The sequence below is a fragment of the Ranitomeya variabilis genome, chromosome 1, assembly GCF_051348905.1.
Source record: "Ranitomeya variabilis isolate aRanVar5 chromosome 1, aRanVar5.hap1, whole genome shotgun sequence".
Lineage (NCBI taxonomy): Eukaryota > Metazoa > Chordata > Amphibia > Anura > Dendrobatidae > Ranitomeya > Ranitomeya variabilis.
The window spans coordinates 325,562,067-325,588,972 of record NC_135232.1 but is presented as its reverse complement, the minus strand read 5'-3'; the positions used below and the strand labels follow the sequence as shown (position 1 = coordinate 325,588,972).

Here is a 26,906-nt window from a genome sequence, read left to right as displayed (position 1 = left end):
CATGGGGTGGTAGTCATGTGGGCGAGGTACTCGTCTCTTGTGCCCCAGCACTTTACATGAAGGTGGAAGTCCTGGCTGAGTGTGTGGACTTAAGCTGTTGGTCCGGGCCACCCTTGTAGGCCGCATGTAACCAATGACTTGGGTTGGCCAAGACCAGGTGTTTGACAGTTCAAATATGGAAACCACTAGTGAAAAATAAACTTTTTACTCAGTGTTAACTTGGAGGGGATTATATACTGTAGATAGTGGGTAAATAACTTTATGAACGTTTCCGTTACATTAAGCAGCATTCTCCACACAGTTTCAATTTCTTCTTTTTTACTTGCTAATCATCTATTTTCACCTTTCCCCTCTACTTCACCACAGCCCAGCTCAGTACTACAGTCCAGTTAGCACGAGTCCTATTCTCAACCTGCAGTTCAGCGTCTTCTTCCCCTTCCAGAGAACTATATTGCCAGTATGGCTGGTACTTATCTGTCCCTGGAACTCCCGCCCGGGGGCACTCTCTTCATCTTACGTACTCTGTCTCGCTTAGGCCCGTTACCTCTATGATTTATAAACTCTGGGACGTACTGCTAAGCGTCCTGACTCAGGACCCGTCTCTAATCGATCACTCTGTTCTTTCGGTCATTTCTCTTTCCCTCCGCTAGGATCTCGCTATCCTCCGTCTCTGTCTCCTGTCTCATTAGGGGCACCCACATCATGCAGCACTGCTCACATATCACACCTTGGGTTCTCTTTCTATGCACTCTGGGCCCTTTTTAACTGACTGACGGAAGCTGTCTCTGTCTCTTCAGGTTAGCCCCTCCCACTCTGGGTTAGTCCCAACCATTTTCTCTCACTTTCCCTGCTGTTAAACAACATACATCATTAACGCATATCAATATTCACATTACAACAACACACTTGTTCTTCAAAGAGGAACATGGACAATATGTTAATCTCCTTACACATAATTGACCTGATCCTCTCACACGAAAGAACACATGCTCGTCTGCACCAGCAAATAATGCTTCCTTTTCCTAGTATACATCAATTCAAAATCTCTGATATAATAGAAACATTTATTCATTAACTCTGTCCTGGTTATGTCATGGTCACTCAGGGGTAAGGCTTACTACGAAACAGTTATCATGGCCTTCAACTGTAAAATACTGGCCCTCATTTTGATCATTACATGACCAAGACAGATTCTCAGGTTCCAGGAGTGAACAATTAAAAGTTGCTGCTAATAATAGTAGTAAGCAATGAGCGGAAAAAATTATACATCCCAAAACTGCATGTGTTTCCATTACATAATGAATAAAGTTTCTAGGAAAACTGGCCCAAAAGCTTTGAAATGTTGCACCAATTTTGAGCAATGTGAAGTTTCAGTGTTTAAGTCAGAATTCTGATGTGAACACTTTGGTGGATCGAGGCCAATGCCAATATGTTGATACTGGATGACCTAATTCAATCTAATAAATGTTATTTTTCTAAAGGACAAAGTCAGATAACCTGGAAAGTAGATTTGAAGTTGAATTACTGTTACATTAAGAAGGTCTATTAATTATTACCTTAACAATGAACACTAGAACATAAAGCGGTATGGATATGAGCAGGCTTAGAACATTCTAATATACATGCTTTTCTAGAAAGTGTCCAGTACTCCTTTGTTAATTGGCTCTTACAAGCTACTGCGGAATATGTTGGCATCTCGCAAATACGTAATATTAATGCAAGGCCACACACAGTGTGGATGAGATAAAGCCTTTCTGGCTTGTAGAATCAGCAGCAAAGCTCGGATGGGAATTCAGGGGGGTTGGCTCCATTCTCAGCTCATTGGGTTGGGACACTTTCTTTGCATTGTCCCTGTGATGAGAGGGGGCTTTTGTGACTCACAACCTTAGTTCAGCCAGCTGCAAAATCTTTTTCCCAGGATCTGAATAGGAGAAAAAGTGTGAGTGAAGGAGGGGGTGAAGAGCAGGAGAGGAGGGGGTGAATGAAGCAGGAGCAGGCGTCTACGCACTGGGCTTCTGCAGCTCATCTTAGAAGGGTGGGCGCTGCGGCCTTACCTGACCAGCTTGTAACGTGACATGAATCGTACAGTTAGCTTAGTAATTCTGTATGCTATATGATATATACAAAGGAAAGATAACTCACCTTTACATAGACTGTATCAACCAGCAAAATGTAATAATTCCATGCAACTATAATGTTAGATCATCTCATTCAAGGTTTATCTTCTTATCCTGGAGGAAACAAGATCAGACAGGTGAATACAACCTCTCTAATTTTTTTACACTTATACCTTATGCTAATTGAGTGATTGCTAGATTTGCATACCGATTTTCCATTCCAAAATAGCATGATCCATCACGTGTAATGTGTTGTTGTGCCGTAGGATATGAAATATTGAAGCTGAGGGAGATTATGGGGAATGGTCAAGTGGAGCGCAACCTCTATGACTAAGGATGTGCTACTGGTTCTAAAGACCAACCATTATTATATAAAATCAATAAATATATGTTATTATATATATTGATATCCTAGAAGTCATCTCCTCAAAGATTTTTCACTCATATGAGACATTCTAAGTACCTGCTTAGAGAGCAACTCTCCATCCTGGCTCATAGAGAGAAGACCCCTCTGTAGGATGTCTATATACCCCGAAAGGGCAGATGGACTGGGGTGTCATGAGGAGATAATTATTGTAATTGTTTATTGTGCTGGAATATTTATCTGTATCAGATACAGCAAGAATAAGTCAAGTTAAGGCTGGAGCTACATGGGGACGTGTCGTGCGATAGCAATTCTGAGTAATGTTGAGCGGCATCAAAAAATTGTGAAACCAGCTTGTGATTGGCTGTCGAATGACTGTTTTACAGCTGTGATCTTGCTGTAAAAAATGGCAGAATTGTAGAGATGTTGCAGTCATATGTGACTTGCATTGAAGTCTGACCCAACTAAGCCGCTTGCGACCAGCGAAAAAAATCCAAAACAATTGAAAATATTCGCGACTCGGTGTCACAGGACATCACAATGCTTTAAATGTAAAGTTGCAATGTGTCACTGTGATTTGAATGTCATGTCGCCGTGTCGCCCTAAAGGGGTAAACGCACAAGAAATATTTACGGAATAGCCAAAGGATATGCCATAAATGTGAGATAGATGCCAGTCTCACCTCTAGAACATGCACCTATCTCCAGAGCGAAGGACCTCCAAATCCCCACTCCATCTTGCTTCTGACCACCAGTAAGTGAAGAGATGGCAGAGCATGCGTAGGCTCTCTCCATTCATTGCTATGGGAGTTCCAAATATAGCTGAGTAAATGTGTTTATATCAGAAGACCCCCATCCTGAGATAGGTGCCAGTCGAAGAGGTGGAACCCACAGCTATCAGACATTCATGTCACATCTTATGGATATGTCATCAAGGTCTCTCATTGGAAAATCCCTCAACTAATGAAACTGGCTTGATTTAAAAAAAAAAATAGAGCTATGAATTCTGACATTAGTTTGTGATTTTTTTTTGCCATAGTAGAATATTTTACTGTAGTTGAAAGAATAAACAACTGTTACAAATGATAACAAAAGCCATAGCAAAAATGAAGGCACTTGTGAACACCGCTCATGCACAAGGCTTTACAAATTGTACTTCTTTCATTGCATCAAATCATCCATAGTTTTCAATTTTTTGTTTTTTTTAATGTACGTACAGTATACAAGTACCATTCTTTCACAGCGGGACTCACAAAGAAACCGCAATGTTTTATAGCAAGTAATCTTGTGACGATTGAACAAAAAAAAAATTGGTGATGATCACCTATTTGCCAACAACTTTTTTTTCACATAGGGAATAATTCAAGTTCAGGTGAAATTTTACTGTAGCTCAGGACAATGCCATATTGTTGTGGAGCTCTGCCTGTAACCTGATTCATGCTGCTCAACTGCTGCACAATTGCAGCCAGGAATATTTTTCTCTAGAACACTCTTGACATTTCAGACATAATATGCTCTATACAGTTGTGTGAAAAAGTGCCCCCTTCCTGATTTCCGATTCTTTTGCACGTTTTTCACCCTTAAATGTTTCGAATCACCAAACAAATTAAAATATTAGACACAAGTATAATAACACAGTAAAAGATAACACAAGTAAAAATGCAGTTTTTAAATGAATGTCTTTATTATTATGGGAAAGATTAATCTAAACCTACAGAGCCCTGTGTGAAAAAGTGATTGCCCTCCCTCCCCTTTAAAACATAAATTAACTGTGGTTTATCACACAGTTGGGAAGCTGAGTTCAAATTCCCTAGCCATACTCAGGCGTGATTACTACCATATCTGTTCTCAATCAAGAAATCACTTAAATAGGACCTGCCTGACAAAGTGAAGTAGACCAAAAATTCTCAAAAGCTAGACATCATGCTGCGATCCAAAGAAATTCTGAAACAAATGAAAAGCAAAGTAATTGATATCTATCAGTCTGGAAAAGGTTATAAAGCCATTTCTAAAGCTTTGGGACTCCAGCAAACCACACTGAGAGCCATGATCTACAAATGGCAAAAATATGGAACAGTGGTGAAGCTTCCCATGAGTGGCTGGCTGACCAAAATTACCCCAAGACAGCAGCGACAACTCATCCAAGATGTCACAAAAGACCCAAGAACAACTCCTAAAAAACTGCAGGCCTCTCTTGCCTGTCAGTGTTCATTACTCCACCATAAGAGGCTAGACAAAATGGCCTGCATGGCAGACTTCCAAAAACACAGCTGCACAATAAGAACATAAAGGCTCGTCTCAGTTTTGCCAGAAAACATCTTAATGATCCCCAAGACTTTTGGGAGAATACTCTGTGGACTGACGAGACAAAAGCTGAAGTTTTTGGAAGGTGTATGTCCCATTACATCTGGCATTGAAGTAACACGGGATTTCAGAAAAGGAACATCATACCAACAGTAAAATATTGTGGTGGTAGTGTGATGGTCTGGGGCTGATTTGCTGCTTCAGGACCTGGCAGACTTGCTGTGGTAAATGGAACCATGAATTCTGCTATCTGCCAAAAAATCCTGAAGGATAGTGTCCTGCCATCTGTTCGTTATCTCAAGCTTCTGAATGGCTTAAGAAAAACAAAATTAAGACTTTGGAGTGGCCTAGTCAAAGTCCTGACCTTAATCCGATTGAGACGCTGTGACATGACCTTAAAAAGGCAGTTCATGCTCGGAAACCCTCTAATGTGGCTGAAATACAACAATTCTGCAAAGATAAGTGGGCCAAATATCGTCCAGAGCATTGTAAAAGACTCATTGCCAGTTATCGCAAACACTTAATTACAGTTGTTTCTGCTAAGGCTGGCCCAACCAGTTATTAGGTTTAGGAGGCATTCACTTTTTCACACAGGGCCCTGTAGGTTTGGATTTCATTTTCCCTTAATAATAAAGACCTTCATTTGAAAATTGTATTTTGTGTTTACTTGTGTTATCTTTGGCTAATATTTTAATTTGTTTGGTGATCTGAAACATTTAAGTGTGACAAACATGCAAAAGAATAGGAAATCAGGAAGGGGGAAAACACTTTCACACAACTGTATATCTAGTATAGAAAATGTTCAGCACAGCCCGTGAGGGGAGGTGCACAGTTATAGGTTCCCAAACCTTGATATATAGAATACGAGTAACTAGCACACTCCAAAGAATTGTGATGCAAAGTGGGGGGGTTTATTAACATATAGTAGTCACATACAGTGGTCACAAACGTTTCGGTCTGTACTTGACCTTCATCAGTGTGCTAATTGTAGTCACACACCTGGTAAAACCCCTGGTAGTGGATAATTAATTTGCATCTACTTAAAATGAGCTAGGAGATATATGAGCGCCGAAATGGGCAGCGAAACCGTCAACTTAAGAGGAGGGGAGGAATGGACGTTACGCGGTATCCACCTTACTTGCGAAACGTTTGTGACCACTGTATGTGACTACTATATGTTAATTACACCCCCCCACTTTGCATCACAATTCTTTGGAGTGTGCTAGTTACTCGTATTCTACAACTGTATATCTAGTCTCATCTCCAGCTATAATCCTTGGCTGGAATCTCCCAGTGCTGCTGCAGGTGACTGACATATCTCTTCCTGAGTGTGAGACCTGTAAATTATCTAAGACACAACTCATTGAGAACAGCTCACCCTAATACATAATGTCCACTAAACAATCTCAAAACCTCCCACATGTGAACATTAAACTAAAACATCAAGAAACATTGTTCAAATAGTTTATTAAGTATAATTTATAAAAAAGGAGAAACTGACAAAATAATTCACAATAAATATCATAGTGCAAAAATACATCATGTAGGGTACAGATCAAATATGCATGCTGGAAAATAACCTCCAAAGGGACAGACCCATAGGTGCAAAAGTATATCATGAACGATCTAAAAAGACTGAATAAAGTGCATGGAAAGTCTCTAAGAAAATACTGGTACCAGTGTAGAGATGATCTGTAGTTCCCAAGGACTCCAACTCCAACATACGTTTCACCACCATTGCTTTTTCAAGGAGTGAAGAGAAGGTGAAAATGAGGATCTTTTATACGTGACCGCAACCAATCAGTAAATGCATAACAACCCATGTGATCAGTAAAACGAAAATATCAAACCAAAACATATAAAGTCCCGTATTAAGATCATTTAGATCAATCCATAGCATACAAATGATGTAAATAGTAAAGGAACTACGTTCCACAATTAAATGCACGCCAAAGATAACCGGGACCAAAACAGGAAGTGACGTGCTGCAAATAGTATCACAACATGTGAGACACAGAAATAACGCGAGATGAACCTACGTTCCACATTGGAACGCAAGCCAGGAGCTACCACAACCGAAGATGACGTGCCGCGAGTCATGTCACAACATGTGGGACACAAAAGTAGTGCGGGATACGTCTGCGCCCCACAGTGGAATATATAGCAGAGCTAGGAAAAGCCAGCCTGGGGCACTGCAAGACCACACTTGACTTCTCACAGTGCTGCTGCGAATGTCTTAGAATCTGTTTTGTTTTTGATCATCCGCCATCTTGTTGTGGTTTCTGGCTGCTGGTCTTTTTCCCCTGGGTTGTCTTAGGTCAGGTGATTGTATCACCCTTTATTACCCAGCACCTGCCTCCCAGTCCTTGCTGGACAACAGTGTTAATCCGCTAGAGTTCTGGCTAGGAGTTTTGATAGCTTTCTGTGTTTGATATTGTTCAGTTCTGGGACCCCCAGTTCTGCTAGCCTTAGTTTCTGTTTTCGTTTGGTTTCTGCAGCGTTCTCTGTATTTTCTATTAGGAGGTGATCTGTTTTTATACCCAGTCCTTAGATCTTTTAGGGACCTCCTTCCCCCTATCTATAGGTCTTCGCTTGAGATTAAACTAGGATCGTCGGTGGGTCTATTCGCAAGGAATGGGTCGCCCACTCCATCGTAGAGTATAAGCCTAGTCTCAGTGGAGGGTCAGTTTTCCCCCTTCTATCCTAGTTCAGTTGAACAGAATGATTAACATGTCTCTTCCTGAGTGATAGACCAGTAAATTACCGATATCAGCACTGGGAAGAGCCTATCTGTAGCAGAGCCGGACGAGCTTGTGACTGGCTATGGCATTGTCCCTGCTTCTCCTAATGTCACTGCAGTTGATTGGTAGGACTCTTCCATAGTGAGACAATTGTAAATGACTTATAGCAGCACTGAGAAGAGCCGACCTGTGGCAGAGCCGGACAAGACTTGTGTCTGGCTATGGCCCTTGTCCTAGTGTTGCTGCAAGTGATTGACAGGGCTCTCCTATAGCGAGAGAATTGTAAATCATTTATAGCAGTGCTGGGAAAATTTAGCCAGGGGTGGAGCCAGACTAGTCTTGTCTATGGCTATGAATCTTTAAAGCACCACTCCAGCATTTTTTTTCTTTTTAACACTGGAGTGGTGCCACTAATGTAAGCTCTCTCTCTAGTATTATACTTACCAGCCTCCGTCTTCATCCTTTATCAGCGCTACTTCAGTCGGTCTTATGCAGATTGTGACCTGCCGGATTGCTCCAGTGTTTGCTGGGCGATGCAGAAATCACAACTCAATATAAGTCTATGAGAGCCAGAAGGAGGATCCCATAGACTTGCACTGAGAGCTTTTGAGCGCTACTGCTGACTTCCGGTCAGTCAGAGGTTAAGGTCACAATATGGCGGATCAGGACTGGAGCAGCACCAGGAAGAACTGAAGACTTTGGCTGATGAGTATAATACTAGGGTCAGGGAACTTACATCAGTGGCACTACTCCAGCATTGAAATAAAAAAAACCCGCCAAAGTGGTGCTTATTTTCTTTTAAAAAACACATCTGGCTACAATCATGCACCCAGACTCTGATTCACGCTGCTGGCGGTTTGGGCATCATGAACCAGGTGACAGGTTTCCATTAAGGAACCGGTACATTAGTTAAGGTGGCAGCTATCTCTCCTGACTCTTCCATACGTGTTCTCCATGAGAGCTGCTGCCAGACTCCTCCTCTGGTAGTAGCTTATCTGCCCATTGATCAAAAAGATCAGCAGCTCAAGTACCTGATTCTTCTCTCCTGTGCATAATTTTTATAAATCAATTAAAGTGATTACCGTATATTAAAAAGGCCTCCATAAACATCACGTGGTTGGCCGATCCTTCTGAAATTAGCTGCTCTGGATTATTTTTATCTTGTGTGTTACATTTTACTTGAGGTGAGATGTGGAGTAATATATCCAGGTTTTGAGCTAAACATAGTAGTAGATACAAAAAAAAAATGAGACTTATGAGACTTTTTTTTACATTTTTATCTCTTTTCATATTCACTTTTATCTTTAGTTCAAAAACCAGTGTCAAAAGCATCCATACAAATGAATGGTCTGGCTTCTTCCTCAGGCAGTGTTCACATTATGCCTTATACATTTATTTTGCTGCAATTTTTCAAAAACATAGATAATAGGCTGATTTTTTACCACATTTTTGGAAAAATGGAAACACAATGCCCGAACATGGCCTCAGTATCCTACTACTTAGATTGAGACGATGCCAAAGCCCAGTGGGCTTGAGCTAGTCTATGTACATCTAGACGAGCATGCTATATATAAGTCATGAGGAAGGGGTAGACAGGGGACCCACTCTTGCTGAAGGGTCAGCACAAATTGCGATGTCAAACTTCCCTTTTGATATTTAACAAGCTAATATTTAACAAGTGAAGAGATGAATGACTAGAGGGTGCATACAACTACATCAATCTAAGAGCACAATTCTGCTAAAATCCAGCATCAAAACTTGGTATTGGGCACAATATTTTGCTAATTACAGTGAAATCAGTGATTTGTTCTAATTAGCTGGTGCTGTCGTCCATAATTCGCAGGTGGCATCAGCTGGGAATTTCTGACTTCTGGTTCACACTGAGATTTTTGGTTCACACAGTTTTTCTTCAATGCTTTCCTGTCAATCATTGTACAATTGTGTGGTGTGCCAAGCAGCAGTAAATGGTCTGCGAACAATACATTGCATATGATGTCATCACATTGGTCAGAGGATTTAATAACATAATGAGGAGGAGGCTCATCCTGGCAGAAAAGTCACAATGTGCTTCATAATGCAGATTTGGAGCATTTTTTTAATGAGTTGGGTTTTCTTTGTTATATTTAGGAATGGATAAGAATCCAAATTTTCTAGCTAAAAAATAAATAAATATATGAAAATTAGCAAAACTGCATTGTGTAGTCATGGCCTAACATAACATATACTGTAGATGCTATACTGTTCCCCACTGAAATTAATGTTCTAAAAGTTACCTAAAATTCTGATAGACAGAAAAAGCCCCACTGTATATGCATTCTCCAACTTTTTATGGAAACATTTCCTAAAATGGTATTTCAAATATTAAAAAAGGCATACTCACTCATTGATTCCCCTCTGCTCCCATTCTGTCACTATTTAGTCCCCCTTCAGTCCTTACTTACTGTTACAGCGATGAAGTCTTGCTTCTCATTTATTGCTCCAGCAATGAAGCCGTGCTGGACAACCCCTTTAACTCATCACTTTACTTTTGATCCTCTGCACGGTATTGTACAGGACCAGGATATATAAAATTACGCGCGTTTCGCTTCCGCTTCCTCGCGTGCTTGCACTCATGGACATTGACATGGTTACGATGTACTAGATGCTAACAATAACCCCTCTGATACATGGATATTTCTTTGGTAATGAGTGATCATTGACCAGATACATTTTGATTAATTTAGACTACAATTTATCTATACAGCAGTAGTGATATGCTATTCCCCTGAACATTACACAGAAAGTTTCTTTATATGTACTAACTTTTTGCTAGGGGTAATTAGCATTGTGTTGGAATACAAGAATTACTTCTCTACATGTCCTAACACCATTGTTTTACTGGTGTACCTTGGCCGAATTCAAATAGCTCTGTTTTTTTCTATGTGTTTAATTGATTGTCTTTTTTGATGTATTATGCTGTAAGAGGGTGGTGCTGTTATGCACAGTAACAGCCACTTTAAGAGGCAGCACCCCCTTGTTTGGTGTGATGGAATGTTCTGCTTCCCCCCTGCTATAGACTGTGAAGATGAACTCCCCTAGAATAAGGGGAGGAGTTGAGCCTGAACTGTGTGTGTGAGCTGAAGCTGCGACAGAGTGAACTGTGTGCTGTTTGCTACAAGAAAGGTCCCACAGCCTGGGACGCAGTGTACTTGTGAAATTTGCAAGACTTTTCCGGGTACAGCAAAGGTGGCTGTTCTGTGCTAGTTTGTGAAGCCACAAAGTTACTGAGAAAGGGACTTACAGTTTCCAGGAGCATCCCTAGGACTCAGAAGCAAGGAGAAAACCACGTTTCACAGAGCTGACAGAAAGCCGTGCACACCGCCATATTAGACTGCTGGGGGCCCCCCTGGGACTGGACCTGAGTCCCCAACATCACCGTGAGTCTGTTCCTGTTTGGTGAACCTGTTAGGGCCTAGTGTAGGCTTCAGTAGTCAGTACACGGCAGCCATGGGGCCTGCTTAGTAAAGGCCAGGGAGGTTATATGTAGAGTAGCATCGTTATTTGCTTATTGTTTAAATTTGCTTGTGAGACATATTTTAAGGCTGTAATAGTTGGAGCACTGTGCTATTTTATGGACAAGATAAAGTTCATAACTCTTGTAAAGTGTCTCTTGCCATTGTGTACCCCTGTTTGCATCTTCCTCACCCACTTCATTCCTTGCCTCCCAATAAATCTACCCTTTGTTGTTTGCACCGCATCTTGTGTACAGTAGTCTTCCTGCACCGTGGTGGTCCCCCGGCCATCGCTTCAAGTGGCGCTGCGAGCAGGGTTCTGTCACCAAGATGGACGCAGCAGACAGCAATGGTGGGAATGCTAACATTAATGGGGATGCTGTGGGCATTGGTGGAACCCCTGCAAGGACACTCCCTATTGGCACCATATTTAGTGTGCTACCAAAGTTTGACGGCAAGAATATGCCACTGTCAGACTGGGTGTCCCGGCTGCAAAGCACCCTGAAGATTTATAACATCAGCCCAGACCTTGAAGCGGACATCGCTTTAACTGCCCTAGAGGGAGAAGCCCGCAGAAATGTCTGCCTACAACCAGAACTCACCCGCAGTACCCTGAAGGAGCTAGTGAAGTTCCTGGAAGAGATCTACGGCGAGACTGCTAGCGCGGGACACCTTCGCACCAAATTTTTCTCTAGGCTGCAGCGGGAAGAAGGAATTTCTCAGTATGCAACAGCACTGCAAGAAGTGTTAGCGGAGGTGCAGAGAAAGGAGGCGGATGGATTTGGCGGAATGGGCTCTAAAGACCGGATACTCCGGGAGCAATTCATTCTGGGACTGCACAGCACATCCTTGAGGCGAGCACTGTCAGAACGGGTCCGGGCAGATCCGGCCCTTACATTTCATCAAATCCTGGCGGAAACAGTGGCCCTAAGTAAAGAAGAGAGCTATACATCTGGGGTGATGCGTGTCCAGGGTGCCAATTCCAGAGGGGACCCAAACCATCAAGAGGTGCTGGTCCAGGTAGTGCAAGACTTGAAGCGGTCCCTTGTTAACGTGCAAGAGAAACTGACCCAGATAGAGCGAAGAGTGGGGGAACTACAAGAGCCTGACCCACCATACTCATGCAACCATTCTTCAGCCCGACCGACAAGGGATCAGTGGGAACAAGCCCCCTACCGTCGGGCATCGGAGGCACGAGGACAGGCTCGAGGTGCCCCTCGGCGAGGAGAAGTCATCCAATGCTGGGAATGTGGAGGACGGGGGCACCTTGCTAGAGACTGTCGGAACTATACTCAAGGCCAGCGGAAGCCGCCGTTAAACTACCAACCCCCCCAGGAGTGCGGCACTCTGCGGGGGAGGCGAGGAGAGAGGCCCCTCCATATCATAATGAATGAATATCCTACGTGAACTCGATCAGATTGTTTACCAAACGGGGACCTGGATATTGGAAGGCTACTACACATAAGCCTACTCAAGAAGCTCTTCACGACTGATCTGCGTCTGTGGGATGCAGAAGAGTGTGCCACCCTATCAGATGGTAGGGGTCATCAGGGCTCCTGGTAAAGAACCTGTAATCCTGCCTCCCGAGCGAGAAACTATAGTATACCTTCCAGTGGGGACGCATCGCAACCTTGACGGGTTGGAAGTGATTTTTCAGCCTGTGGTAGGCGGATGTCATGTAGGACGCTATTCACACTAGGGCGTCCGACAGACAGCGGTAATTCCACATTCGTCCACTATACGTTCTGTGGCGCCGGCTAGACTTTATCCTGGTTGTCCGGGGTTAATCTAGCTGGTAATCGGGTTGGAGGCTGGGTCACGCCCGTGGCCTTTAAATAGTCATTCTGGACTTTGGGCGTCGCCGATTATAGCTTGTGTCTTGTGCCTGGTGATCTCGGTCTGGAGTGGTGGTCTAGGAGAAGAAATATCGTATCTGGTGGTGTATTATCCTTTGTCATATTTCTCCTTCCTATATTTGTATTTGTTTTGCCCTGTGCACATTTTAGTGTTTTCCTGTTTGTCTGCGGCGTGGTGCGTTTTTAGTTTTCCCTGTCTGTGCTTTCTGTAGGGGTTGGTGTGTGGTCTAATCACTGGGTGGCGGGTGGAGGTTTCAGCATAGGACTGAAACAGGAGTCAGGGTCAGGCCTGGTGGCCCAGACAAGCACAACATCAGTGTAAATTCTGGGAGAGGGACAGACAGGGTTTTCCCTAGTCTGAGGGATATTGCAGGGGTCCGGGTAATCAGCTGTAGTCTACCCAGTACCCGCATGACAGCGGAGGAGTGGACCAAGAAGTCATGATAGCTTGTACAATAGCTGTGGTCCAGCGAGGACATGTCCCCATAAGAGCCTTGAATGTGGGCCCCGGGGAGGTCACCTTGCCACGAGGGACAGATCTGGCCCTGGTGTACCTACATAAGGGCGAAGTGGTGAGTCAGAAGGAGATGTCTTTATCGCCGAAAGAAGGTGCGGGGTGGACCCTAGCAGTTGCTGTGGGGGCCGAAGAGACGCCATCCCCGGAGTGGAGTGGACGGGTCATCCTTAATCAAATAGAAGTGGATGTGAAGGCTCTGGGCCCTGAGCATGTGCAAGCAATAGAAGCTATGCTGTGGGAACATCAGGCCGCATTCGCCCGTCATGCCGAGGATTTCCGCTGTACTGAAGCAATCACGCACGAGATACCGACCGGAGAAGCTCGTCCAATTTGAGAACGATACCGGCAGATCCCGCCCAAGATGTATCAAGAGGTGAAAACATTACTGAGGCAGATGCTGGATTCAGGAGTGGTGCAGAGTAGTCAGAGCCCTTGGGGCGCCCCGGTGGTGTTAGTCAAGAAAAAGGATGGGACCATCCGGTTCTGTGTAGACTACAGGAAACTCAATGCCTGCACTGTTCGAGACTCGTATCCGTTGCCCCGCATCGAGGAATCCTTGACAGCGTTGGGGAAAGCCAAGTACTTCTCCACCCTGGACCTAGCAAGCGGCTACTGGCAAGTAGCCGTGGCAGAGAAAGACAGAGAAAAAAACCACCCTCATCCTCCCTATGGGACTGTTTGAGTTTAACCGGATGCCCTTCGGGCTCTCCAGTGCTCCAGGCACGTTTCAACGGCTGATGGAAAAGTGTTTGGGAGACTTAAATTTTGAGGCTACCCTGATCTATCTGGATGACATCATTGTGCTTTCGGCCTTGTTCGAAGAACACCTTGCCCGGCTTGGACAGGTTCTCGGAAGACTGCGGGCTCATAACCTGAAGGTGAAGCCAAAGAAGTGCCACCTCTTCAAGAGAGAGATCGAGTACCTGGGCCACATAGTGTCACAAGATGGAGTTCTACCCTCACCAGAAAAAGTGGCTGCTATCCAGATGTGGCCAGTCCCTCGCACGGTGAGAGAACTTCAGGCCTTTCTGGGGCTTGCCGGGTACTACCGCCGGTTTGTCAAAGACTTCGCTAAGGTGGCGGGTCCCCTGAATGAGCTGCTGAGGGGGACCGCCGGAGTGCCAAAGACCCAGTACATCCCTTGGGCCCAGAGACAAGACGAGGCCTTCCAGGCTATAAAGAATGCCCTTACTTCAGCCCCGATTTTGGCCTATGCAGATTTCGATCAACCATTCTTGTTGTACACAGACGGTAGCCTTCATGGACTCGGTGCCATACTTTCTCAGATACAGGATGGACATGAGAGAGTCATCGGGTATGCCAGCAGGTCCTTGCGAGACAGCGAAAGAAACCCTCACAATTATAGCTCCTTCCGGTTAGAGCTCCTGGCCCTGGTGTGGGCCATGACAGAGAAGTTTGTGGGCTTCCTGGCAGGGACCAAGATTCAAGTTCGAACAGACAATAATCCCCTGGCCCACCTTGAGAATGCTAAATTGGGGGCCTTAGAACAACGATGGGTGGCTCGCCTAGCCAAGTTTGACTTTACCATCCGTTATCGCTCTGCTACCGAAAACGCAAATGCTGACGGGCTGTCAAGAGTGACTGTGGAGACTCCAGCAGGGGATCTCGATGAACAACTTGAAGAGTAGGAGACCCCAGATTTTCATAACTTCAAGCCCCCAGTGGTTGCGGCCCAGTCAAGAAGGGAGGCCTGCGCACTACCCCGGTCCCTGGGGAGAACCAATGAGGAATGGGGACATGTTCAGGATGAAGATGAAGGGCTGAGACAGATGAAATGGTGGGTAACTCAGAAGCGGAAGCCTGGCAAACAAGAGAGAGATGATCTGGACGCTGAAATGAAGAGTATCTTACACCAGTGGGATAGACTGGAAGTGCAAGAATCAGTGTTATATCGCAAGAGACAACAGCCAAAAGATATGGAAGTAAGGTGGCAGGTGGTCATCCCAGGAAGAATGGCTCAAGAAGTAGCTAGAGAAGCCCACGAATTTGGAGCTCACTTCGGGCCCACAAAGACCTACCAATGGTTACAGCGATATGTGTATTGCCCCCGGTTGGAGTCTGTGGTGGAAGAGGTTTGCTGGCAATGTCGAGTATGCGACCTCATTAAGAGTACCGAACAGAGAGCACCCATCCAGACCATACAAACTAAGGAACCACTAGACGTCTTGATGATCGACTCTCCTCGTGGGACACTCGGCCCGGGGGCTACAGTACTGATCATTTCTCCAAGTTCGCAGTAGTTACCCCAACTATAGATCAGACTGCAGAGTCGGCTCGAGCCATCTGTCAAGACTTCATCCGGGTGTATGGGTGCCCAAAGCGCATCCACTCCGACCAAGGCACTTGTTTCCAAGGCAAGGTGATGGAAGAACTGTATCGTATGTATGGCATCGAGCGGTCCCGTACCACCCCTTACCATCCTCAAGGCAACGGAGCATGTGAACGCTTCAACCGAGCCTTACTTCAAATGCTGAGAACGTTGGAGGAGGATAAGAAGGCGTGTTGGCCAGACTACCTGCCAGAGTTGGTCTGGACCTACAACAATCGGGTCCACTCCACCACGGGTTATACCCCCTATCTACTGCTGTTTGGAAGAGCTGGACGGGAGATCATTGAGGTGAATTTGGAACAGCCAGAGGTGCTGATGGAGCGAACGGTCACCTCATGGGTGAAAGAGCATCGGCAATGACTACAAACGATATGGCGGTTGGCGGGTCAGCAGCTGCAAGAAAAAGAGCATACAGGCCGTAAACCAACTCAAGAGTTACCACTCCAACCCGGAGACCGAGTGTTAGTCAGAGAGAAGCGCCCCAAGGGAAAACTAAGTGAGAGATGGGAAGTACAGCCTTATAGAGTAATCGAGCGAGTGTATGCTAACGGCCCTGTCTACAAGGTGCAAATTGAGAGTGGGGTGTCCGCCCCTAGAGTACTTCACAGAAATATGCTGAGGCCCTGCCAGTCTGGGATCTGTTCTACGCCATTATCGCCTGAAGGCGCTACTCCACTTTCCGAATCGGTCATGCCTGATGGTGAAATCGATGTCGAGTGGTGGACCGTCCCTGATGTAGGGGGTCCTCAGCTGCACAGAGACGGTAATCCCATGGATGTACGAGTACCGCCACGCGAGAACGAGACCAGACAAGAGCCCACGATGACTCCTGCAGCAAGTGTTCCTCTGGAAGATAGTCAAGCCTTGCCTGATAGCCAAGAGCTCCGGAGATCCCAGAGGTCTAATTCAGGGGTTCCACCAGTCCGATATGTAGAACAGTGTGCTCTGTCTGTTTTTCCAACTTTGTTGCCTCCTCTATAGGTGCTGTTTCCGCATTGCACGTTCCTTCATAGCGCTTTGACCTTGATGCTGTGATGGCCGAGGACGACCATCATTAAGAAGGGAGGCATGTAAGAGGGTGGTGCTGTTATGGACAGTAACACGCTGCCACTTTAAGAGGCAGCACCCCCTTGTTTGGTGTGATGGAATGTTCTGCTTCCCCCCTGCTATAGACTGTGAAGATGAACTCCCCTAGAATAAGGGGAGGAGTTGAGCCTGAACTGTGTGTGAGCTGAAGCTGCGACAGAGAGAACTGTGTGCTGTTTGCTACAAGAAAGGTCCCACAGCCTGGGACGCAGTGTACTTGTGAAATTTGCAAGACTTTTCCGGGTACAGCAAAGGTGGCTGGTTTGTGAAGCCACAAAGTTACTGAGAAAGGGACTTACAGTTTCCAGGAGCATCCCTAGGACCTAGAAGCAAGGAGAAGACCACGTTTCACAGAGCTGACAGAAAGCCGTGCGCACCGCCATATTAGACTGCTGGGGGCCCCCCTGGGACTGGACCTGAGTCCCCAACATCACCGTGAGTCTGTTCCTGTTTGGTGCACCTGTTAGGGCCTAGTGTAGGCTTCAGTAGTCAGTACACGGCAGCCGTGGGGCCTGCTTAGTAAAGGCCAGGGAGGTTATATGTAGAGTAGCATCGTTATTTGCTTATTGTTTAAATTTGCTTGTGAGACATATTTTGAGGCTGTAATAGTTGTAGCACCGTGCTATTTTACGGACAAGATAAAGTTCATAACTCTTGTAAAGTGTCTCTTGCCATTGTATACCCCTGTTTGCATCTTCCTCACCCACTTCATTCCTTGCCTCCCAATAAATCTACCCTTTGTTGTTTGCACCTCATCTTGTGTACAGTAGTCTTCCTGCACCGTGGTGGTCCCCCGGCCATCGCTTCAATGCTATTAAAGTTGTGTACTTTTTTCATATTTTGAATTGTTTTGTAGTTACATGTTGTTTGGGAGCTCCATAGGTTATATACCCACATTAGTCCTGGCCGACAATCCCAGGACTTTGCCATAGACTATGGTATCTGAATTTGAGATTGTGTTTCTTTTTTCAGGATATATACCTGTAGCGTGCAGGTATCCAAAAGTGCAAAGCCATGATTTTTCTCTGATAGATCCATACTTAAAGAGGCCCTCCCATGAGCATTTTTTTCTCTAACCATATGTGTTTGTATTGTAGTAAGAGAGTGTGTTAATATACTGACCCACCATATTGCTGTCTGGGATCCAGCACCGTTCTGCTACTCTTCTCAGTAACGTCACTGTTCTGCAGACTCTCATTGTCATGCTCTCCTGTGTGTCACCCAGAAGTGGCTTTTACAAAGTAAGGCTATAGTGTCAGAACAAGGCTCTATAGACTTACATTGTTAAAGAGACTTCCGGCTCCTGCATAGAGCATAGAGCATAGAGCGAGATGGTAAATCGGAAGAACGGTGACATCACTGAGAAGAGGAGTAGATATCGTAGAAGATGGCGACAGGTGAGTATATTTACACACACTGCACTACCTACACATATACATCGGTGTATGGAGAAAAAATAAAGTTCATGGGATGGCTTCTTTAATGAGTTAAAATATGTGTAATTAAAGGCACATAGGGAGGTGCTATGGCATAATAAACTTGTATGGGTACCCTACTGCCCTACTGATCCATACTGGGATACAGAAATGTATTATAGCCTAATGTGGGAGGCCTATCATAATATCATGTGTTCCTTTGCTATTAATAACTTATCAGGAATACTCCAGAACAAATAGGACAAGGATAGTATGGAGCAAAAAGATGTACAGTTGTGCTCAAAAGTTTACATACCCCAGCAGAATTTTTGCTTTCTTGCCCTTTCTTCAAAGATTATGAATGATAACACCGAAACGTTTTCTCCACTCATGGCTAGTGTTTGGGTGAAGCCATTTATTGTCAAACTACTGTGTTTTTTAAATCATAATAACAACCCAAAACATCCAAATGACCCTGATCAAAAGTTCACATACCCTGGTGATTTTGGCCTGATAACATGCACAGAAGCTGACACAAATGGGTTTGAATGGCTGCTAAAGGTAACATCCTCACCTGTGACCTGTTTGCTTGTAATCAGTGTGTGTGCATAAAAGCTGAGTGAGTTTCTGGGATCCAGACAGACTCTTGCATCTTTCATCCAGCCACTGGCATTTCTGGATTGTGAGTCATGAGGAAAGAAAAAAATTATCAACGGATCTACAGGAAAAGGTAGTTGAACTGTATAAAACAGTGGAGTGGAGAAAAAGTTTTGGTGTTATCATTCATATTCACTGAAAAAAGGCCAAGAAAGCAAACATTCTGCCTTGGTATGTGAACTTTTGAGCACAACTGTAAGAAATGACATTACATGAAAATCATAACATGTATGTGTTCATCACTTTAAGGTTGAATTCACATGTACCAATTTTTCATTGCCAATTCAGCTGGGTCTCCGCAACAAATCTGCATCAAAATCCACAACTAAATCCACATGTGAATTTGCTATGGATTTTACCCTATTCATTGCATAAGTTAATATCTGAAGCATAAACTGACATGATCTGCAGAGTATCTGCCTCTTGTCAGCATGCATCAGGAGTTACGCTGCTTTATCCAAGTTTTACCGTAAAGTATGTCCAAACCAGTTGCAGGTATCCAGAGCCAAACTCATCAGTCTCATGCATGCTTATGGGGCTGTTGAGTTCAGGTCAGGAACCCATGGTTGGTTCAGACATCATGGTTCATACTCAGGCCGTGAAAGTCAGATGTGTGAAACTGGTCTTCTCAAGTTTAAAATTTACCCAGTATTCCCAGAATTTGGGAAAACTTGTCAATCATTGAAGGTCTGACCACCATGGCCCCCAGTGATCTCAATTACCAGGGCTTTCAAGAACCTGGCTGAATGGATCGGAGGTTGACCATGCGCACAACTGCAGCATTCACTCTTGAGATTGCCGAGCACTACTCTTGGCTGTTCTTCAGCACCCATCCGATACACAGGAGCACTTGTTTGGCCAAGCGCTCCTCTGTTGTCTATTACAAAGGCTATGTGAATACCAGAATCAATATCTGCCCCAACAATCAATTATTTGGGGCTCAAATACACATTACAGTATCAGCCAAAATTGGTGGGTTCGGCTGGCAGTAGTTTAATGTGTACGCGGACCTTCAGATTTGTAAGGTGGAGCCCACTCCAACATGCAGGCAAATAAAAAAGGCTTATCTCATTTTACAAGAAGCAAATAGATATAAGTGCAACTTGTATAGTATACATTGATCTTTCCATATAGAAGATGAAAGTAAATTCCAAGAAGCAGTTACTTGGTGCTGTGTACTTTCTCTTCCCAAGCTGTAGCTCAAAGACCTAGTACCCCCAGCCAATTCAACAAGTTTAATTAAGCTCAAAGAACCCGGGAGTAAATTAGCCAGAACAAGGGACAGTTACCATGAAAGGATTACCATATCAATGCTTGGAAGTCGGTCCCCTTGGCTCTTGTATGAATACAAATCAATTACCAGGAGCTGTGAAGCTGGCTTTTCTCTCCAGAGTATTAATGTTTGACAAAAGCTGGGATACAAAGAGAGCCCTGTTAAATGAAGAGAGAGTGTGTGTGTTTATGTGGGGGTAGAGGAAGATCGAAATGGGGGTTTTATCGAAAATAAAGGGCACTAATGTTCTAGGTTAGATTTTATTTTACTAATTTTATTGTCTAAAAATCAAAATATATAATGTAGCGGAGTATTATTTAGCCTCCAAGCAACATCAATAATGTACTTGTAGTTGCCCAGGTGTACAAGGTTAGCAAGAACAGTCAACTTTTTGAGTAAAAATCATTACTTGAGAATCCATATAGTGTATGTCAAACTCATTAGATTTAACTCTTTGCCAACTTTAATTTTTGATGTAATCTTTTTACAGGGGACACAGGTGAAGAGGTTCAAATATGCAGGAAGTGCTGCGCCCAGTTTGATGAACCTTCAGAATTTGCCAAGCACAGGGAATGCTGCCCACTAAACAACCATGTTGTAGTAATTGTAGAGAATCAAGGGGAAGCCAATAGGAAAAATCAACAAACCAGCATCATTGAAGAGTCTCTTTCTGGACCTAGTTCTCCTGAAAGTATTGCATCAGGAAAACACACAATGGTGACCGAACAAGATGAAAGAGAAGCATGTTCTCAAATGATGGACTCTATGAAACCAGAAATAGACAAAAAAGGTGTGGGCCCATCTCAACGATTTCTCATTCCCAATGGAGGACTGATTATGGAAGGTCTCTCAGGACCAAAAGCAGGGTTAGCCCCAATGAGTCATGAAGCTGTAACTGGAGGTCAGACTGCTGCAGCTCCCATCAACATTCCTATGATCTTGGAAGAACTGAGAGTTCTCCAGCAGAGACAGATACATCAAATGCAAATAACAGAGCAAATATGTCAACAGGTACTTATGCTTGGATCTCTTTCCATGACTCCATCAAATCCACAGACATCTCCACCAGAGAAAAACACTACTGCAAAATCTTTACCTATATTTAGCCCAACAAAACAATCTGAATCTCTGCCTGACTCAACAAAAATATTTTGTAGAGATGAAACATCAAAACCATCCTTCCTTCATCTCTACAACCCTATAGGACAGACATTTGCAGCCAGAAGTATTGCCAATTTGAAAGACAAATTCATTGATGGGTTTTGTGACAAATCTGCTACAGGCCAAGCAGCAATTTCAAACTCCCCACCAAGTCAACTCATTACACCACATGCAATTTTTCCACCAGGATTACCCAATTTACCAACTGGATTATTCTTAGGGGCAAGAGTACTGGAAAATACCACAAGCCTTTTAAAGCAGAAAAATAATGAGTCACTACGTGTTGAAAGTCAACAAGAAAGAGCATCAGGAAAGCACAAGTGTCGATTTTGTGCAAAGGTTTTTGGCAGCGACAGTGCCCTCCAAATTCACCTGCGGTCTCACACTGGTGAAAGACCATATAAATGCAACATATGTGGAAACCGCTTTACAACTAGAGGCAATCTGAAAGTACATTTCCATCGTCATAAGGAAAAGTACCCTCATATACAAATGAACCCACATCCAGTTCCTGAGCATTTGGATTACGTTTTAACCAGTAATGGACTCCCATACGGCATGTCAGTACCTCCAGAGAAAGCAGAAGAAGACACAATAGAAAAGAAGCCTGTAATACCCCAAATAATGACAACTGAAGGCTTAAATCTCTTTTCTAGCTCAGGTACTCAAGGACTGCCACCAGTTAACAAACTAGTCCTCATGAAATCTGGAGATGTTTCTTCTGTATTAAAGGGTCCCAATGGTTGTCCAAAGGCAAAGTCTGATGAAAACACACCTCCAGCTGAAAGGACAGTTACTGGAGGAATTGATGCCACAGGAAGGATGCAAATTAGTAAGTTGGTAACTTCCCTTCCTAGTTGGGCATTGCTTGCTAGTCACTTTAAGTCTGGAAGCTTCCCATTCTCTTATGCCGTAGATCCATTAGGATACTCAGAGACTTCAAAATTGCAACAATTGGTTGAAAAGATTGATAAACAGGTAACAGCTCCAAATCAGTGCGTCATCTGCTTAAGAGTATTAAGCTGTCCCAGGGCACTTAGACTTCATTATAATCAACATGGTGGGGAAAGACCATTCAAATGCAAAATATGTGGCCGAGCTTTCTCAACCAAGGGGAATTTGAAAGCTCACTATGTAGGTCATAAATCAAGTTTATCTTCAAAACTCCAAAATTCATGTCCAATTTGCCAGAAGAAGTTTACTAATGCAGTTACTCTCCAACAACACATACGGATGCATCTAGATGGGCAGATTCCAAATGGAGACATTGCCCATGGTGATGGTAGCAAAACAGAATCAATAGAAGACAAAAGTACGCCAGACTTTTCAGACGAAATGAGTACAGATGAAGATTCTATAGATGCTAGTGAATCAGAAAGTGAAAAGGCAGCATTAATAGAGTCAGAAATATCAAGCATGGATGATGATGCTGCTGCTTCTGTTATGAAGAAAAAAGAAGAGAATGACATACCAGCTAACAACAGTGCTGAAATTGTTTCAGAACCAGAACAAAGCACTAGCAAAGAACCTGAGGAAACAGAAGAAAAAATGATTTGTGAACAGCTGAACAGCGATGCAGAAGAGAAAACTGAGGAGGACAAAAACGTGGAAGATGCCAACAAGAAATCAGAAGCTGGTAAAAGCAACAATGAAAAGAAAGAGGATTCCGAAGTAGATACAACAAGCAATACATCAGCGCAAAGTCCAGATAAAAAGGATAACATGCACATATGTAATCTGTGTTCTGAAAAACTGTCCAGCAAGGAGTTACTGGAGGACCACATGAAATGTCACACCAAAGATGGGCTGTTCCATTGCTTAGTTTGCAAGCAGAGTTTCCTGGAGGCATCCATACTGACGAAGCATATGCTCCAAGCACACCAGGTGAGCCAAAACTTCCCTCCGCAGCCAATCAGCAGTCCTAAACACCCAAGTGCAGATTTGCCAAGTCCAGGCCAGACATTTCTGGTGAGAGCAGTGAAGAGTGAAGTATTAAGCCCAACCCAGACATTGGCATTGGTCCAGCTTCCACGGCTGACGGTGCCTTCTTCCCTGTCCCCTCCTTTGAGACGCAGCCCTAAGCAGCATCTGTGCATAGTATGTAAGAAGACGTTCTCCTCGACCAGTGCTTTGCAGATACATGAGAGGATACATACAGGAGAGAAGCCTTTTTCCTGCAATATGTGTGGAAGGGCGTTCACCACACGGGGGAACCTAAAGGTAGGCTCTCCATCTCAATGAACTATTCAGTGAAATTCAAACTGTGACAATCACTGAATTAAACAAACCCACACTAAAATATACTGCACAAGTAGAAATGTTCACAAAATATGCCATAATTTTAATATATATAGTATTTTAAAGATTTTTTATGAAAGCACACAGGATCACCAACATTAAATGTAATATTAGCACTGATTTTAGTATGCTATAAACTCCAAAGCACCATCAATTATTTTGATTTTAGTAGTGACTTCTTGTAAGTATTAAGAATTGCTTGTAATAAATTAGTTAGACGTCTCTTCTAAACACAAGCAAACTGAATATATTGTAGCTAAGTAGGTCAAATTGAGGGCTGTTCCTAAGAAAGCGTCACTTTGTTAATTCAATGCTGGCAGACCTCCTTGTCTGAACCTATTGTTGGTTCAGTGCTGGTAGATCTCCTTGCCTGATCACGTATTGTTGGTTCAGAGTGGGTAGATCTCCTTGCCTGACCACACATTGTTGGTTTAGTGCTGATAAACCTCCTTGTCTGACCACCTGTTGGTGTTTCAGTGTTGGTAGACTCCTTTCCTGACCATCCATTGTTGGTTCAGTGCTGGTAGACCTGCTTGCCTGAGCACCTCTTCTTGGTTCAGTGCTGGTAGACCTCCTTGGCTGATTATGAGTGGCTCAACAATATAGACTACTGAATAAACTGAACATGAATAGTCTACTAGCTTATTGTAAATGCAGCGTAAGATGAATAGGTATATATAATAATTAAAACATAAAAGCCCTCAATATTATGTATTTGAATTGTGCTTCAATATCATTTTTCAAAACATTCTACATGCATTTTATTAATTTTTATTAACATTTTCTAACCTTTCTTTTTAACCACAGGTCCATATGAGCACACATGTATGGAATAATAGCTCATCCAGAAGAGGAAGGCGTCTCTCTCTGGATAACCTTAGTCCTTTGCTATCTGGAACCCCAGTGAAGCTACAAGACTTCCTGTCCAGAGATATTCCAACACAATTGGTTGGAGTTAGCCCTTTATCATTCTGGAACCAATATACTGCGTATCTTACTAGTGGTCCTACGTCATCAAATGGTAGCATCAACTCTCCAACTGCTGTTATTACACCACCAGCTTTGATTGGCTTACGAGCATCTAAAATTGGGCACATACCTACTGGAGGGATAATGGAAATAAAAGAAAAACATCCAGGTGGTACAGAGGTTTTACATGAGAGCTCAGGTAAAGAGGAGAAATAGACGGCTGATCTGAAAATAGACGTAATGACACTGTTTGACTAAAAAAGGTTGTTCTGATCTGAATAAACTTTCCCAGTAGGAAGACACAATTAAGACAAAGGAGTCAAATGTTACGTCACCTCATGAAATCCAAGTTATCTAACCAAGATTATGGGTTCTTTCATAATATGAGTTTGAAAATTGAATTTTAGCCCAATTTCAGAGCACAGTTAAATTTTAAATACTTAGGTTAGTGGAAAAAGATTGTTATCCAGAACTAGCTATTGAGCTGGAATCATCAGGAAACAATTTAAAATGTTATCAGAAGAAGAAATCCCAATGATGGAAAAGAAAAATGGAATATGTAAAATCAGCCACTCATGTACTATAAGTCATGAAATCTCCAGCTCAAACTGTAGACACATAAATAAGCAAAACCTACAAAATGCAAAAGATCTGTGCAGTCTGTTCTATAGATGAATAGCAAAAGTTGCCATAGCTTTCCTGTTACCTTACTCCACAAATTGTCTTTTTTTTGTTCCATGCGTTCTTTATCATATAGAAGGTGCCTTCTATAAGAATGTAGTCAAAAGCTTAAAAAATCATTTTTCTTATTTGTCAGTAAAGGATAAAGCAGAATGTATTAATTACACATAATGGATTAAAGATCCCAGAATGCAGAGACTGTGGTCAATGCTAGGCCTGAAAAACTGAGGAAGCCCAAACGGTCCCAGTATCCCATAAGAAGAAACCAGAACTATAAATGATGTATTTTTTTCATTAGGGTTCAGGAGCTTAAATGTACTATTCTTATGGATGTAGTGTATATCTACATAAATCTGATGACTCAAAGGAAGCTATGTAGTATATGACCATTGTCAGCACTAGCCATAATGAACAATTGAAATTGGTACAGCATGAAGGGGAACACCTTCATAGACATTGGGGCAGATATATCAATAATATTGCTGGGCGCTATGTCATACAACTCTTGATAAGTGGTTACTAATACCAACAGGAGCAAGCTCCAGATCAGGTCTGACCTCTTGAACATGAATTCTGTCTGCAGACCATTGTTATCTCCAAAGCTAAAGCTAATAAGTCACATACACCTATCATGATCTCTGTGCTGGGAATTGTATAAATAGGACTTGAAGGGAACCTGTCAGCCGATCACTGCTGCTGAAAGATGGGCAGCAAGAAATCTACACAGACTATGGCCCTAATACAGTATTTGCATTTTTTATAGTATTTTTTTTTCATTTGTTGCTTTTTGACCTAGCACGTTTTGTACCAAATTCAAGAAAATGGCGCATGATATTTACTGATTTTTTTTGTTCTCTTTTTTAATTTTGCACCTTATTTGATTAAAATATTGCACGACCCTGTAAATAAGCTCAAAAATAACGCATCTTAGTCTTCAAGTGCAGTATAATTCCCAAAATAATTTGGCTACATTTTGAAAAGTTTCACATTATTAATTAATTTGGGTAATGAAAACCATGTTCATATTGTGAAGCAAACCTAAAAAATTATGAAAGCTCAAAAAACTAAAGTAAAAACGGCACAAACTCCATAATAATTTAGCAAACATTTACTCTAAAAAAGGTGCAAAAAGAATGATGAATCTGCTTATGTTTTCTCGGAAATGCCTCAGTGTTTCAGAGAAGAACATGCTCCGCGTCGTTAGAACTGCATGAAATGTTTCAGCTGGTTAATAAATATGGTGCCTACAACTGGTCACATACAGTGGCATGTAAAATTTTGGGCACCCCTGGTCAAATTTCCTGTTCTTGTGAACAGTTAAGCAAGTTGAGGATGAAATGATCTCTAAAAGGCCAAAAGTTAAAGATGACAGATTTCCTTTGTATTTTAGGCAAACAAATATATATAGTCATTTTTTACATTTTAAAAATTACAAAAATGAAAATGGGCCAATGCAAAAGTTTGGACAGCTTTGGAGACTTGTGAGCTCAGATAACTTTGATAAAGGTTTCAAACCTAAAAAGGAACTTGTTATGTCCTTTTTTTTGTTTTATAATGCCCCCAGTGTGTTGTTAGTGATGCAATGCACATCACTAACATTGTTTTCTCAAAGCTCCCAGTATATATG

General features: G+C 43.0%; 1 protein-coding gene across 4 annotated transcripts in view; it reads left to right on the top strand.

Moving 5' to 3' along the window:
• The window catches only part of SALL2 (spalt like transcription factor 2), a 46,313-nt gene extending 19,994 nt beyond the window's left edge, over positions 1–26,319 (top strand). Inside the window, exons 1-3 of one of the 4 annotated variants that reach the window (XM_077298481.1) lie at positions 1,894–2,254; positions 20,661–23,551; positions 24,437–26,319. In XM_077298481.1, coding sequence (XP_077154596.1) covers positions 2,107–2,254; positions 20,661–23,551; positions 24,437–24,814 — 3,417 coding nt within the window. In that variant the 5' untranslated portion in view covers positions 1,894–2,106 and the 3' untranslated portion in view covers positions 24,815–26,319. Of the gene's footprint in view, positions 1–1,893; positions 2,255–20,660; positions 23,552–24,436 lie in introns of those variants that run through there. The other 3 variants (XM_077298497.1, XM_077298491.1, XM_077298505.1) reach the window with 3 other exon arrangements.
• Positions 26,320–26,906: the final 587 nt, after the last annotated feature.